At 42.6% G+C, this 16901-nt stretch overlaps 1 protein-coding gene across 1 annotated transcript; it reads right to left on the reverse strand.

Annotated features, from left to right (window-relative positions):
• Positions 1-1980: 1980 nt before the first annotated feature.
• LOC149279468 (suppressor of cytokine signaling 4-like) lies at positions 1981-3285 on the reverse strand. The gene has a single exon (XM_089501172.1). The coding sequence runs from the start codon at positions 3283-3285 to the stop codon at positions 1981-1983; it is 1305 nt and encodes a 434-aa protein (XP_089357298.1).
• Between the last annotated feature and the right edge of the window lie 13616 nt (positions 3286-16901).

Genomic DNA, 16901 nt, shown 5'->3' on the forward strand with positions numbered 1-16901 from the left:
CCATCACCCTTTGTAAGGGGTCTTTTCCTCCCACCCGGGTCATGGCATTTGGTTCAAACTGAAATCCAGCTGGAGTCTTTGTCTGGAAGGCATGTTTCCACATGTTTAAAGTGATGACTCCGGGAAGCCTCAACTCCATTACAATCGAGGAGTCACTATACGTTAACCACGTCCTAACTTTACGCAGGACCATCCGGGAATTTTCACAAGAATCATTACCTGGGCAGTTACCTTGTCGGCGATGTCACAAAATCATGGCTCAGAGTCCCAGGAGGTCCACAACGCAACCCCAACGCATTGTCACCTTGGAAGGGGAAGCAAGATGGGAGCTCCGCAGATGTGGATATCTGCAGGTGGGTGCCGGGTTGCGACGGCTAAAATGTGGAGCTATCTGATGCTTTCCTGAAAAGTAGTGTTTATGAGTGTGAGAAGAGAGACCCGTGTCGGTAGAAACATAAGTCCCCAAAAGTCTACCTCTCCTTACGCACGTAGGTAAATAAGAGGGCACAGAGGCAGGAGTCTGATATACCCATTGTACGGCACTACAGAGTTTGATGGCGCTATATAAAACAAATAATTTTAGAGCATGGAGACGTTCTTTAGCCATCTGAAATGTAGTGTGAATAATCAAATTAAGGAGCTGTTCCACTTGCAAAGCATGCCGTCTCCAGTATGCTAACCAGATACACCACTGAAGATTACAAAAATGTTCCCAAGAGTCGGCGGAACCTTTGGATTCCATAAATAAAAACTTAAAATAAAAATTTACATACAAGACAAAACTCATTAAAATTCCATTGAGATTGTTTATTTTGTTCTCTCTTGGAAAACTAAGTATTACATAGTAAATGCAGCAATGTGGTTTGAGTTAGGTGTGCTATAGATTTGGGATACACAACTTGGTTAGTTCACCATATACAATCTTCCATTGTAAGTGCGGAATTCACTAACTGAAAGAAGGCAGTAATACATGGATATACATTTTTCTTGCTATATTAAAAAACTACTGTGCACTCTCCTTTTATGTCAAAGGAGTGAAGAAGATTAAAACACATGGCTATCCCTCATTCATTGACGGGGTTTAATCTACAAACGAGTTAGAGGAAGTTAAGGAGGCGTACGGGAAGACGGCTAAAAAGTAAACTATAGTAGGTTCCTGGGACATTTCAAAATGGATTGGACAATTTAATCATTTTTATTGTATTAGCCTATCCTGCCAGAAGAACTTTAAAAACCGTGTAATTCCAAGTGTCTTTGGCACCAATAGGGGTAATGGCCGGAGTCCCAGAAGAACAATGCAAAATGACACATTAGAAAGCCTCTTTGTTGCCTTCTGACGGTTTACCTGGAGTTTTAACTAAAATTAAGGTTTTGCCTTAAAATGCACACAAAACATATATATACATCAAGCATTTCCAGACTTTGAGAGAACAAAGCGTGCACCGTCAACATTTAAAGTGCTAAATTTGTTATACATCAATGTAAAAGTAACGGAGCTGTAATGCCTTTTTCAGGCACCAATGAGGTAGACACTATTGGCTTCGATGATGCCCTTCTTTCACTTTACCAGACGGGGTCCTGCCAGGTATTGTCTGCGCCCGTGGCACGTTGGCCTGATCGGTAGAACCACGAGGCCGTACAGAATCTTGTACATGGAAACCCTTAGCAGAGCAATGGGAGACTGGAGCTTAATATATTGATATTAAATGGGTACTTCTTGTATTAGAACAGCCAAATGCCCCCAAAAGTGGAATAAAAAGACCAAAAAAGCCATAGTTCAAAGTATGGAAAGGTTTTCATATATATGCTATATGTATCGTAAAACGCTCTTTCATTTGAAGATATTTGCATATTAGGTATAGCTTCCCTTTAAATGGCAAAGGTGTCAAGAATGCATTACAATGTGTTACTGACCCCCCCCTTTCAATCAGAGGGCTAAAGACATATTAACTGTGTCCAATAACGGCAATAATCCTAATGTCACTTCTGACTTCTTTGTTCTGGTGCATCTACTCGGCGCACGCGCACCTTGGATTTATAATGATATTCTTTCAGATACAGGTTCATGGAAGAAGGTACAGGAAGTGCATCGATGCCATCATAACTCGTACAACTGCAAATAACTGTTCTACATATGTGTTGCAGAGTAAAAGGGAAAGTTCTGTTTAAAGGACTGGATAGGAGGGGTTCAAAAAACATACACGAGCTGGGGTCTTTGTAATGTTCTAGCAAGCCCGTGACATTGGGTGCATGAAAAACACACGGGTCATGGGCGTCAAAACTGAAGTTATGGTTCCACTGCTCAATCCGAGCGTGTAGCGAACGGCTGTACCGTCTGAAACTAACGGAAAACAAGTAATCTTCTTGTGCTGAATCACGCAGTAAAAAAGTGCCCTCTGGCTTTCCTTCTAGGAGGGCTTCAGCTGCATATCTATCCATTACTCCCCAGTAACATGGGTTATTATTGATCTGAAAGAGGTCCGGCACCAGGCAGTGTACATAGTCAATCTGTGTGTGATATTTAGGAGGCGTTTCTGCCTGGAAAGCCTCATCATCCGTCTCCCATTTGGGCTTGTTCCTCTTCCTGGAGCTTGTGCACAATGTTATAACCTCGTCATCAGAGTCAATATCGCTGTCCTCCTTAGCAGTCCTTGTGGCTTTTGTTGTAACAGAGTCCACAATGCTCACACTCACTTCACATACTGAAGCATTCACTTCTGAAAACACGTCATCTCCTCCACAGCAGGATTTCTCCCCGGCTTGCCTCTCCTTTTCGCTCTTTTGAGGAACATCGTTGATCACCCACTCCTCTTGAGATTGATTCACCGGAGCGGTGTGCCTTTTAATTAAATGCCACCTATACGCAAGATCAGACTTGGGCGGGAAGGGACACTTGTCCAACATCAGTTCACTGATATGAATTTTTCTCTTGGAAGACAATATAGACGAGTGACGGCTGCCACAAGTCTTTATGGGGAAACACTGTCCCACAGCATCCTGAAGCTTCTGTTTCAAAGACCGGCCTAATAACTTGTGTCCACAAGAACGATCCAAGTCAAGTTCAATAGAAGTGCAACTGTGTTTCCTTTCCTGGCTCCTGGTGGCTACATCTGTTTTCTCAGGAACATTCACAGCATCCCCATCGGACGAGTGGCCGCTCTTATTTGACCATGACAGTTTCTTTCCGCTCCATACATATCCGTCTTTCCTGTCTGCACTGCGACTGCGAGTGCTTTTGGGTCTGACATCAAGGTTGTTGAGTTTATTCTCAATATTTTCAGCCATATTCACCAAGGAGGTGTCCACAGGAGGAGTTTTAAATGTATCTGGAAGTATCTGTATGTTGAAGAAAGAAAAATGTATCTCAATATAATTGGTTATTAAAATTGTTTCATGAAAACGAGCAGAATTCCATAAATCTACTGCTTTATAATTATGAACATCAATAAAAGGGCAAGTTTTGGAATAGTTGGAACATGTTTTTTTTATTTAGGGGACATTACTTAACTAGCAATACTTTCAATTGTTCTTTCTTCTGACCACATTTAATTTTTATATGTTGCCGACCAACAACTATGGTGCCAATGTGCAGTATGTAGGATGTATAAGTGAACACAAGCGAATACTTTAGTTTATAAATGACCTATAATGCTGGGAGGTACTTTATAAGTAGCACTCAGCAAAATGTGATGATTAGATGCTGATATGGCAATCCTAGACTCATACCAGTACTCCCCCTTCACTGAGCTGGATGATTAATGACACACATTCATTAATTACAGTTATACTTCAAAAGAGAGATTCTTACAATAAGAACAGGAAGACGACTCATCTGGGTTTCTGTTCTGACCAACTGATGGACTAATGAGTTAACAGAACTGAAGTGACCTCCTGCTGACAAATTAGTCACAGAGCTCCGGTTTCCATAAAAGCTTTCTGGTATCCCTATCACTTGTTTAAGACACAGAATCACTCAACATGTAGAAATATGTTAAAAATGTTATTTTCAACAAGTCAGAAAAAACACTGCTGTCAGGTACATGAAATGATTCACTTTTAACCACAGTTACCCCAACAATTTCTATCATGAGCTCCCTGCATGAGAAGAGGTGTGTAAACACGGATGGGAAGACTCATGTCCTATACAGAGAGTGAATGAGTCCCGAGGTCACTATAAACGGTGATCTATTGGTGGAACCGGGAGGTCAATGCCCCCCCCATCATCATAAATATTACTTCTGCACCTTGCTAGGGACCCACGGACCTGCTTGCCCATCAGACCACCAGGCACTGATGTCATTTGTTGGCAGCCTTGCAGTCCCAGGGCTGCCGTCCGCCAGATCCCAGTACTGTTAAATGTCCAAACACTTCCTAGAAATATTTGTTTAATCAAATAAAAGTTGGTATCGTTCATCTTTTTGCCTGGGAACTGTTAATTCTCATGTGACACCAAAGCACACACTGATTGGTTATTGCCATAGAAATTTGAAAAAGCGTCTTGATCTTGTGGTTTGTATCTGATGACACCTTCAGAATAAAAATGACAGATCTGCTGAGGTCCTTCTTCTCAGCAGTGAATGTTTTGTGTAACAGAGCCTGTTTTGTGAGATATTAGTATTCTTCCGTATGTTGTGTGTACAAATCTAATATTATCAGACCACCAGGTTAAATGGGTCAGTTGCGGTGGGATTTGGGAGTCTCACATGGAAGTGCATGCCCTGTAGCTCGTCATATAACGCGTGTACAGATGTACACCCTGAAATAACATGTATCTGGTTGGTATAGTTAGACTAATTAGAGATAAGCGATGAAAAGAAATATTGGAAAGCTCTGTGCCAGGCACCCAAAAATCCAATCTCAAGATAAAATATGACTCACAAAATTACACAGCAGCACTGCCTGTATTGCTTAGTAATTTCCTATTCAGCTCTTTAGATACAACAGCTTTTCAAGTAGTTTCTATTAAAACATAAAAAAAAAAAATGACAAAATCAAAGCATTTGATCAATGCAATAACTTTGAAAAGCTTACTTTTTTTCATAAGCATGTAACTCTGGATATTATTAATAATATCTGCATATTAATACGTATGATAGCTGAGAGGTCCCTTTAAATATCCTTGTTGCCCACCTTGTGAATCCCCCATATGCATTTACCCCTGCCGTACTGGGGTACGTACCACATGTCCCGACGTGTATTACACTTACTGCTCATCTCCAGCGCTGGCTTGGTCAGTGTTTTCGGGTGGTCTAACGAGATCCCCCAATGTGCATCGACTGAGTGTTCCTATTGATTTCAGTTTAAGGGATTTCCTGCCACTGATTGGCTGCTCCAATAAGAGGTAACAAACATCAAATGGATGTGTCCTGCTGCAGCCCTGGAGCTGCAGATTCTCCCTAAGCTTAGAATGAGTATAAAAGCACTTACAAAGTACTTTCACATGCATTAGTTGTTCGAGGGGCGGGCTGGGACACTGGACTGACCATTATTTATTATACTGGTTCCTGCCATAATATAAAATTACCAGTGCTACTGGATCATTGTCAATCTTAAATTCTACCAAGTAGCTAAAGGATTTTGAAAATGTTATCTAAAGAATAAACATGCGTTTCCTTAAAAGATCTTAGTCTTTTTAAAGATGAGCTGACTTGGCTAGACGTCCTGCCAATAACACCGTACGGCTGTCTAAAAATCTCCCGGACAAAATCAACATGAGGGCGACTCAACTGATGCTCTGGAGAATTTCTAGACCGCGGTGAACGGCGTTTCATTTAATTGCTCAGTTAATGCTATTGTGCAGAGGACATCAGGTCACGTTAAAGTAATGGATATGAAAGCAATGTATCAGCCGGCCCTCCAGTAATCCGAGGGTTAAACGCTCAGCAATACGGTATGTGCATCCATTGTAATGGAATTTCCTGCGCGTGTCATTTGCATGTATGAGTCATTTTCAGCAGTGGACATGTGGTGTACTTTATGGCATATTCTAGGCATATACGAGAAAGGATCCCCCCCCCCCGAATTATCTGACAGTGACCGGTCACCAAAAAGAAAACACACTTTATTCAAGGAAATGGCCCAGATGATGCTTCAATGTTTTAATAGTGCATCTTCATCATCTCTGTGTTTTACCCAATTCATTTGCTTTAGAGTGCTGCTGGTTTGGTACCATCGTTGGCCGTTTGCACACGCACACACCATTTTAGGCATGTACAATAGTCATACCTGGGAATCCTCCGGGTCGCGGGGTGCTGACATGCCCTGCTCCCCGCCCATTTTTTCCATTAAATGGGGTGTTTCCTGCTGCCGCCGGCTTCAACGGGACCGCTCGTCGGCGTCAGTGTGCAGTCCCGGCCGCGGCCCGCAAGGGAAGGCTCCGGGTAGCGGGAGACCAGAAGTTCCCAGGTATGACAGTAGTATTTGTTGCATACGTTAACGTGCTGTACAAAATAGAGTCCTGCCGAGTATCTCTTATAGAAATACCATACCGACCCGGTTATAGGCCGCAATATTATAGTGTGGTGCCATTTTAAAAAGGAAAAAGGACCTTAAAATGCTATATAATACAATAATTTATAGCCTTTGTAAGGGTCTCCCTTAATTCACAATACACCCTCTTACTAAGGCTTCATCATAAATTAAGGGGGTACTTTAAGATAGCCCTAAAATATGGGGCTACAATACTTTTAAGCCCTCTCCTTTTGTACACATTGAACCCTCTAACCAAGAATGAGCCAAGGTGGAACTGTTTTATCAGCTCATGTTGCAGGGAGGGGCGCATTATGAGCGGACCGCGATGCAGGAAGTGCTTCATTTATTTGGGCTCAGCACCAGGAAAGGTAAAAATGCACCACTCGCCGTTTTGAATATCTAAACCCCAATTATTGTCCGCACTCCCGATTTAAAGATTTGAAACTAGGGGGCGTTATGGCCTATAATCGGGACAATACGGTACTCAGGAGAACAGCCTTTTCTATCGCACATATGTTATAATATCGCATATGGTGTCTGGAACATATCATGCATATATTTCATGTCAAAATATGTCAACTGATTAATGTCATTGTGGGTTTCCCCTAAAAGGCTCTGCGAGACATATTAGATTTGTACACACAACATACTAAAGAATATGTATAATTAGTATAATTCCACTAATTATACAACTAAAACTACTAAAACAAAACAGGCTCTGTTACACAAAACACTCAACATTGTTGAGAAGAAGAACCTCAGCAGATCTGTCATTTTTATTCTGAAGGTGTGATCACAAACAAATCACAAAATCAAGAAGCTTTTTCAAATTTCTATGGCAATAACCAATCAGTGTGTGCTTTGGTGTCACATGAGAATTAACAGTTCCCAGGCAAAAAGATGAACGATACCAACTTTTATTTGATTAAACAAATATTTCTAGGAAGTGTTTGGACATTTAACAGTACTGGGATCTGGCGGACGGCAGCCCTGGGACTGCAAGGCTGCCAACAAATGACATCAGTGCCACCACCGGCTGGATATGTTGGATTTTTACGGTCACATGGCGAGCAGCCGACATATTCAGCTGGGGGCCACACAGCACGGCATCCAATCGGCTGCTTTTTCTACTTTTAGGTCTAAAAGTGGTAAACTCAGCAGAGAAGGTGGAACAGTGCTGTGTTCTAAAGTAACGTAGAAACACAGAATGTGTCGGCAGATAACCATATCTGGGAACTTCTGGTCTCCTGAACGCGACCCGAATGATTCACGTCTTGACCCAAAGAAGCTGTGCTTCACCTGCAATGTCTGTGTCAAACCCAGAGAGTTTCCAGGTATCCTGAAAACCATTGGGCCCATCCACTTTGCAGTATATAGTGGTATCGTCAGTGCATCGGTCACACAGAGTATACTTGCAGTATATAGTGCTCCCACATTCTGTATAATTATATACATACATATATATATATATATATATATATATAGCCATCTGGTTTCTGCACCGGAGGTATGTGCAACCTGTCACTCAGAGCCTGGCAGTCACATGGTTGATCCCTAAACAGTTGATCCCCTACAGACATGTTTTGCAGGGTAAAGAGGTGCTTCTCAATGACCAATAAATATACAGGATCTTTTTTTTTTTTTGCACCTAATGAAGGGACCTGCTTGGATTTTATTAGCATCACAGCGAGTGATTTCATAAACCAGTGAAAACACCCCCGTTTCCGACGCAGACAAAAGGAGAAGAGAAAATATTTAACTGACTGGAAGCACTGGCGGCGGCGGCAGCATAGAACGGCAGATCTCTGAATGAGAAAAGGAATCCATGAATTATAAGTCGACGCTTAGCTCATTCATAAAAATAGCATTCTACTCAATAAGCTTTTCCCAGAGGATCGCGTTACTATTAGACACCAGAATATCGGACATAACTGCGCTAAAAACCTTTATTCATAAGAAAAATACTAGGAAAGGCTGTAAAATGTACCTTCCCTGTGTCTCTGGTGATGGAACTAGTGGGTGTTTAAATGCGTTCTAAAAACGTGACTTGTTTAACCATGTGACTGCCAGGCTCTGAGTGACAGCTTGCACATACCTCCAGTGCAGATACGAGACGGCGATATATATATATATATATATATATATATATATATATACAGAATGTGGGAGCACTATAAACTATATACTGCAAGTATACTCCGTGTGACCGATGTACTGCGCCACTATATACTGCAAGTATACTCCGTGTTACCGATGCACTGTGCCACTACATACCGCAAGTATACTCCGTGTTACCGATGCACTGTGCCACTACATACCGCAAGTATACTCCGTGTGGCCGATGCACTGTGCCACTACGTACCGCAAGTATACTCCGTGTGACATATAGTATGCTTTATCATACAAATCCAGGCCAGGCTTCTTTGTGTGGAGTGATTTAAAGGATCTGAAATTACATGAAGCCAAACTACTCAAGACATGAGCCAATCTTGGTTCTGTTGCCCATGATGAGATTACAAATGGTCCACAATGCAAGGCTAGTGGTAGGACCCAGGACAGAGAACATCGAATATATCAATTCCCACAAACAATAACAGGACAAAGTATTATTCATTGTTCCGCATGCCTCAACAGCAACGAGGAATTTATTATTACGGGTTTAGCAGCGGGATGCCACTGATGTTTGGGACGCCCCAGGATTTCCACCTGATGTTATCATTTCTTGTATTAATGTCCCAAAGCAGTACATCCCCGACAGTCTGTTTAAAAGAGGATAAGCAGGAGCAGCGATTTCTGTGCTTTGTGTGTCTACTCTTTTGTACCTTTCCATGCAGGGGGAGTTAGTTTACTAACTAGAACGGTCTCATAATATTATATCATATGACCTCCCCTCTATAGGCGATTAGCTTCTGGAACTCCTGCTGCTGTGGACTACAAATCCCACAATGCTTCACTACTAGATTTTATCTGAGCACTCTGAGTTCTAGATCCTGACAGCTGCCGTTCCAGATACACCGTATCCCCGCAGAACACACATTGTGAGCGCGTGACACAATGTGACGATAAGTTCACTGTATTTAGGATCTTTGGAATCGGTTGCCGTAGTTTACATTTGCTCTGTATAAAAACTCCAACAACAGAGGATATAGAACAATACCTTAACAGGGTAAAATAAACCCAAAAACTCATATTGGAAGAAACCATAGCGCAATAAAAAAAATAGGCAAAGGTGTATTTTGTCATCATTGATCATGTTACAGCTTTAAAGAGAGGGAACCCAATTTGGGGAAAAAATTCACATTAACATAGTTTCAAAAGTATAGAATCTTAAAGTGAACAAATTCTCCCAAACAACCCACATTAAATCTACAAATATTAAAAGATATACTAATAGGTCATAGGATAATCCATAATGTATTATGACAAATAGACTTCTAAGGAGAAATACAACATATGTATATAATTATTATAGGAATGGACAGGAAGAAAACATTATGGTCTTTAATTTAGGAAGCGTATTTCTCCGGGTAAAAATAAATAAATATATATATATATATATATATATATATATATATATATATATATATATACACTCTAAATATTGTGCAATTGTCAATTTAACAAAAGTATTGGGGTTATATCCCAATACTCCCGATATATATATAACACGCCAAATCAGCCCATAATTTATAAGGGAATCCATCGAATGTGTGTCTTTATAAAATAATGAACATTGCAGCACAAGGACAAGATGAGCCCCCGATCTACAAAGTCTATGGGAGGATACCTTCCATGCTTCCCAAATAAAAGCCCCCTACTTCTCATCCATACTCGATACATTATATCTCTCTCTTACCTCGATAGATAAGTCAACAGATCCAAAGGCTTCGCTCGGCTTCTATGTAGCCAAAGACACAAAGAAAAGGCAAATTCTGAACGCAGAAAGGGAGCAGCAGCTGAGCGGACTACAGGCAGCCATTTCCTGTACACTCAACTACATTACCCAGGCTCAGCCTGCCTGCGGCTCCCAGCATGCACTGCGACTGCTAGGGTTAACCATTTCATTGCTCACAAAGGCGGAAAAAGCAGGAAATACATGTCACCTTTTTAAAGCAAACACAGGGGGATTCTTCAAGCAGAATGCTGATAAAAGAAATGCGATGATTATTAAATGTTCCTGGTCCTTTTAAAGTTTAACCCAATCAGGGCCAAAGGCAACAGTGTTTCAATGCAGTGCCTTCCCCTGATCCGGTGACACTAAGTAGCCATTGATGATTTGGCTACACTGCTTCATGGCACGCAAGGCCACATAGGGGATCCCTACAGTATGTGTGTTTAGCAGCGCACCAATTGCATGTTACTCCTGGATTTACCCTTTTATTTCTTCTTTACCCTACGTCCGGAGACACTTTTCAATGTCCAAGCCTAGACATTTTATTGAGGTTTACAAAGTGCTTTTAAGATGCTGCGCAATTAATATTATTACAGATATCCGTCAAGTGCCCTAATGCATTTCAGATAATTACAGGAAAGGTGGCCAGACCTGGTTTATCCATCCGAATGCAGCGTTTCAACTACATTAACACCACGACCCAGACGTACAGCTCTGCTCTTTGCTCAAAGACTGTTGGGGAAACTGGGACACTGGTTGGGCCAGTAGGACACGTCTGAGGACAAGTTCCTTCCTCGGTATAACCAAAGATCATTTCAGTGATTGCTATGCCCTTCTAGAAGTCAAAAGAGAAGGAACTATTAGCATTCTGTCTTCCAAAGTGCTGGCTGATCAGAGGCGTTGAGACCTTTCACCATCAGTATAACTAGAGCTAAAGAGAACACGTATTAGTAGCCTAGACATTGGGTTCATCTGCTGCACCCCAACAATAGAGAGGTACCTGACATTCTGTGGTGGGCTCCGCTACACACAACGCAAGGGGCCCAAAATAATAAAGGGCGGACATCACTCCGTTAAGAGACTAGGATCTTTTTTTTAAATGCCAGTAAGCATAAAATTAAGCAACTGGAAGGGAAATAGGTAACATTTTTGGGGTACATATAGCCTTTGAGATTTTGTTTTGTGCCATACATCATAAAGTAACTTTGTAATGTCATTGCTAATTGCTTTAGGGTTATTTTTCTCTTTATTCTTCTGTAAGATATTAAATAGAATTACATTTTGCTGCATTTAAATTGTCGCCTTTTGAGGAAAGGGGGATTAATACATCTATAACATTGTATATTATATTCTTTTTTGGTGCAATTAGGGTGAACCCCTAGTAACACGCCAAAAACTTACCTATACATCTACACAAAGAAGTGGACATGTCTGACGATGCAAAGCCTTTTCTAAAGAAATTAATAAAAAAAAACAAAAAAAACCTTGAGTTCCATTCCAGAGACACAGCATATTCCATGTTTATTTATGTCCGTCAAATAAAATAAATAACCTGTGTAAGGAAAAACAGTGTAATAAAAAAAAGCAGAACAAGGTTACATTTGCAGAAATAACAGAAGTACATTATTTCATAAAGCTCTGAACTTTTTATCCCACGGGAAAAAAATAAAAATCTTATCTGGCAGGATTTTACTCTAGTGAGTCATATTTTAATAATACTATTTTTTAAATAAAGACATCTCTCCCCTATAGAGGCGTTAACGTAACGATTATTGCACGTGCTCACTAGGATTTACACGATACACATACTGACACTAAAGGGCCAGTTTATGGACAGCCCCACTAATGTGGGATGTATATTAAAGTACCGTGCAAGTAATTTAATATGCGTTCTTCAAAAATGAAACATAAAAAAATAAAGCACTTACCTGAGATAGTAAATACCTTTTGTGTTCTGACAAAGCTTGGCACTGATTGGCTGTTTCAAGCAGCCAATCAGTGGAACGGGAGACTTTTTCATTAAAATCAATAGGAGAGCTCTCTGCACATGCCCTCGGGGGTCTGAAAAGACCGTCGCCTGCTGGAGTTGACTATCGTGAGTATATCACGTGCATGGAAATATGTTTGGCCGAACACATCTCCGAAATGGAAAATAAAATAAAATAAAGCGCTGTGGACAGTAACTAAGGTTAGGATTGACAAAAACCAGGTATGCTCCACTAAACCCGCTTTATCTGCAGACCTTGAGGCAGCCATTGTCATCAGTCATGTAATAGTTTTGGTGACTTCTGTTCAAGCACCACACTGAGCTGATTATTTACGACAAAGTTCCATAAAGAAGTGTTTTCCAAAGACTTCACTTAGTCCTAGTGTCCAACTTGGCAATTAAGACAGAGCCATTCTATTGTTTTGCCACAAGCGCTGCTGAATCTGATGGCACTATAATAATGGTAATAAGGCAGAGTCAGGGTGTTTGTCTAGCAGATTGGATTAAACTAACAGAGCTAAACATGACTAATGAAGCTACCTGAAAATACTGTATTTTTTAAATAAAGCATTATCTTGTATCTGCTATTAGTGATAAAACGTTTTTTTCTGGAACCCCATGACAGTGGTACGGTCCTACAAAAGCCTCATTGATAAATATGTCTATTGCGGGCACCGGAATACGGGGATCCCGCTACGTCATCAGAACAGCTATCTGTACTATGTACACAAAGCATGTATGGAAACCAAACCAAAGCGAGGCTTGAAACGCTCTCAACTTCCGGCTCTATTCAGCGTACACGTCGAAGGCGCTTCCGGTCCTGTCAGTGGCACCGATTTTCCTCAGTGTTTTATGTTTTTCGCGTTGTATTTCTCGTGCTTTTATCACCGGCTCCCGTGCGCTGTCATCCGGGATCCTCAGAACGTTTTCCAGCGCCTTATCCGCAGAGATACGCATATCGCGTTCATAGATACTTTCCCGCCTGCAGGCTGGAGCTGGAAGGGTTTCCCGCGAAAATTTAAAGCGCGCTCAGTATTCATGAGTAGAGTGTGACAGACTCCGCCACCTCTACTGCTCCGTGTCCGGACGCCTGTCAAGGTATGGGGAGCGCATCTCAATTTACTTCAAAACTACACCCTAATAGTAAAGATACCTATGTGTACCACACCTCCAGGGCTAGGGAGCACAGCAGAGGAGTAACTCCTAGGGCTGTGCAGCTAGTGGCCCTGTTTGTATTCATCATTGTAATGAAGTTATTATATATATATATATATATATATATGATACGCACTCATGAGTTTGCCGAGTGTAGGAAAGCACTCATGAGCAATGTTCCCTCTAATTTTTCTTAGGTGGTGTGCGCAGAAACTTTCTGTTGTGCAAAATTTTTCCCAGAGCCAAACTTTTGTGTTCCATATAAAGCGAAGTTGGTGGAGCTGAAAAAAAATCACATCGCAAGGGGGATGGAGCTATATATTTCCAACCCTTTTGACTCCATGGTCAATTTTAAAGGTGAAATTCTCAATGCAAAAGTTAATTATGAGCGAATCACGAGCGGGGGCTCCAGGCTGCATAAAGTACCGTATTTTTCGCTCCATAAGACGCAGTAGGATGAGAAATCAGCCGCGTCTTATAGAGCGAAGATGCAGGCAGGGAGGGGGGGGGGGGGCAACGATATACCGTATTGGCTCGAATATAGGCCGCACTTGGGGGTGCGGCCTATATTCGGGGTCTAGCGCCCGACGCCCGGGACATGCAGTCCCGGGCGCCGGGCAGGCAGCGGGGTTAGGATACAGATCCCCCGCAGCGGTGCAGGGGACCTGCATCCTACTCCCCGATACGCTCAGACAGCCTCCCCTGCCAGCACTTTCCACGGGGGGGGGTGCCGGCACGGGAGGTTGTCTAAGCGCATCGTGCGGATGCGTTTTACCTCTGCACCCCCCGCGGACTTACCGGAGCAGACTCCCGGGTGTCTTGCGGGGTCGGCGGGGGACGTCTACGCAATACAACTTCCGGTGCCGGATGTGCCGCACCGGAAGTTGTATTGCATAGATGTCCCCCGCCGGCCCCGCAAGACACCCGGGAGTCTGCTCCGGTAAGTTGGGGAGGGGGGGCAGAGGGGGACAGTGGCAGCGTATCTCGGGGAGGGAGGACAGTGGCAGCGTATCTCGGGGAGGGAGGACAGTGGTAGCGTATCTCGGGGAGGGAGGACAGTGGCAGCGTATCTCGGGGAGGGAGGACAGTGGCAGCGTATCTCGGGGAGGGAGGACAGTGGTAGCATATCTCGGGGGGCGGGGGGGGCAGAGTGGCAGTATGTTTTTTGGTGCTTTTTTAAAGAAAAAACCTTTTTCTTTAAAAAAGCACCAAACTTTTAGGGGGCGGCCTATATACGGGGGCGGCCTATATCCGAGCCAATACGGTACTCACCAAAAGTGTCCCGGACAGTCTCTGTCTCGCTTCGCCGTCCAGGGGAGGTCTTCATCTGGAGACCGCCGCCTCTCCTCTTCTCTGGTCCGTTGCGACGGCTAAGGGCGGACTGGATGGAGAGGACGGGGGGATTTGACGCAAGCGCCGTGTCACGTATGGCGCCGGCGCATGCGCAGTACGGCGCTTGTAGTCCAACTACACTTCCCATCATGTCTGACCAGCTTTTTTCTGTGCAGGCATGACGGGAGGATGATGTCCTTTTTTTATAGCCCATTTTTTAGCTCAAAATATTTTTTCCTTTTTTTTCTCCTCTAAAATCTAGGTGCGTCTTATCAGCAGGTGCGTCTTATAGAGCGAAAAATACGGTATCTATCTATATATATATAAATATTTTTTATTGGGGAAAAACTGCATAGCTTCTGTCCATTGACAGGGGTACAGCATAACACCTATCACAATATACTGAGGCAGACATTGACGGTGTTGCAGCATAACTGCTATCATTATATACTGAGGCAAATATTGATAGTTGTGCAGCATAACTGTTATTATATACTGAGGCACTCATTGACGGTGGGACAGCATAACACCTATCACCTATATACTGAGGCACGCACTGACGGTGGTACAGCATAACTGCTATCATTATATACTGAGGCAAACATTGACGGTGGGACAGCATAACACCTAACACCTATCACCTATATACTGAGGCACGCACTGACGGTGGTACAGCATAACACCTATCACTATACATTGAGCCAGACATTGCCAATAATGTAGCATAACCCCTATCACTATATACTAAGCCAAACATACATTGATGTGGTGTTGGCCTGCCGTTTCAGTGTCTGGCTTAGTATATAGGGATGCACCGAAATGAAAATTCTGGACCGAAACCGAAAATTCAGCATTCACTTGACCGAAACCCCCCCTTTAAAAAAAAAAACAAAACCCACTTTATTAAAAATAACACACCAAAATTGGACAAAAAAAACCAACAACAATATTATAATATATATATATATATATATATATATATATATATATATATATATATATTATTGGTAACGGCAATCACACTCCTATCATGCCCAGGCACTCAGTACATGCTGGAACCTGGGCATCATATGACTGTGATAACAGCCTCCCTATGCCATGCTACCCCCCCCCCACTTAGACACACACACTCATTCACAAACATGCCGCATAAACTACAGCATAACACCCATCACTCTCACATGTTTTCCTCTTCCTATTCGTTCTTCCTCTTCACTCTTCTTCTTCTGTGTCCTGTCCTTCCGGTGCAGTGAAGGCGGTGGGTGTGGCTTCAGTGATGTGCGCCGGGATATGACATCAAATCCCGACGCACAGCATCAGTTGCCACGCGCATCGCAAGGGAGCAGGATCGGAGGTCTGCATTAACAGACCTCCCGCTCCCTTGATTGATTTTAAGCCGGTTGGAGGGAGATTCTTGATCTCCCCAACCGAGCTTGCTTCTCCAGCGGCGGACATTACTGTCCGTCTCTGGAGGAGTGCCAGCGTGGTGACACCCCCCTAATGAGTGGCACCCTGGACGGACTGCCCGGCTCCCAGCTCCGCCGTTAGGTACTGTGCGCGCAATTTTAGGATGTGTGCGCTGTCTCTAAAAATTATATGCGCGCGCACAAGCGCAAAGCTTAGAGGGAACACTGCTCATGAGGATGATGGGGTGAACACACCAGAAGCAGACTTAATACGCACATCACCTCTGACTGCTTGGTGACCGCTTAATAATTCAGGGGCACAATCTACGTGCTCTTCAGTCGTGTGCGTTTCTATTTTGATTTATTAGAGGTTCATTTATGTTTATGCTGTTCCGGTACAAAAAAAAAATTAAGACATGCCAGGTGTTGAGTAACTTTTTTTTTTGTATATGCATATATAAAATATTCTTATACAATATATATTCATTTTAAACGGTGAATACCGATCCTCGATTATTTAATTTCACACGTTTCATTACAGCTCTTTAGAAATCAGGTTGGGGTTAAGAGATGATTGTGAGCAGGAGGTTTTTTAGAAGGCTGGTAATACAAACGGAAGCTTCTTAAACCTGCTGGGGTGATGAAAATCAATGTAACG

Source organism: Sceloporus occidentalis, unplaced genomic scaffold (genome assembly GCF_023333645.1).
Source record: "Sceloporus occidentalis isolate IW3139 unplaced genomic scaffold, rSceOcc1.0.p SCAF_165, whole genome shotgun sequence".
Lineage (NCBI taxonomy): Eukaryota > Metazoa > Chordata > Lepidosauria > Squamata > Phrynosomatidae > Sceloporus > Sceloporus occidentalis.

Excerpts from the sequence above, each read along its gene's own strand:
- LOC149279468 (XM_089501172.1), bottom strand. The coding sequence starts at position 3,285 with ATGGCTGAAAATATTGAGAATAAACTCAACAACCTTGATGTCAGACCC.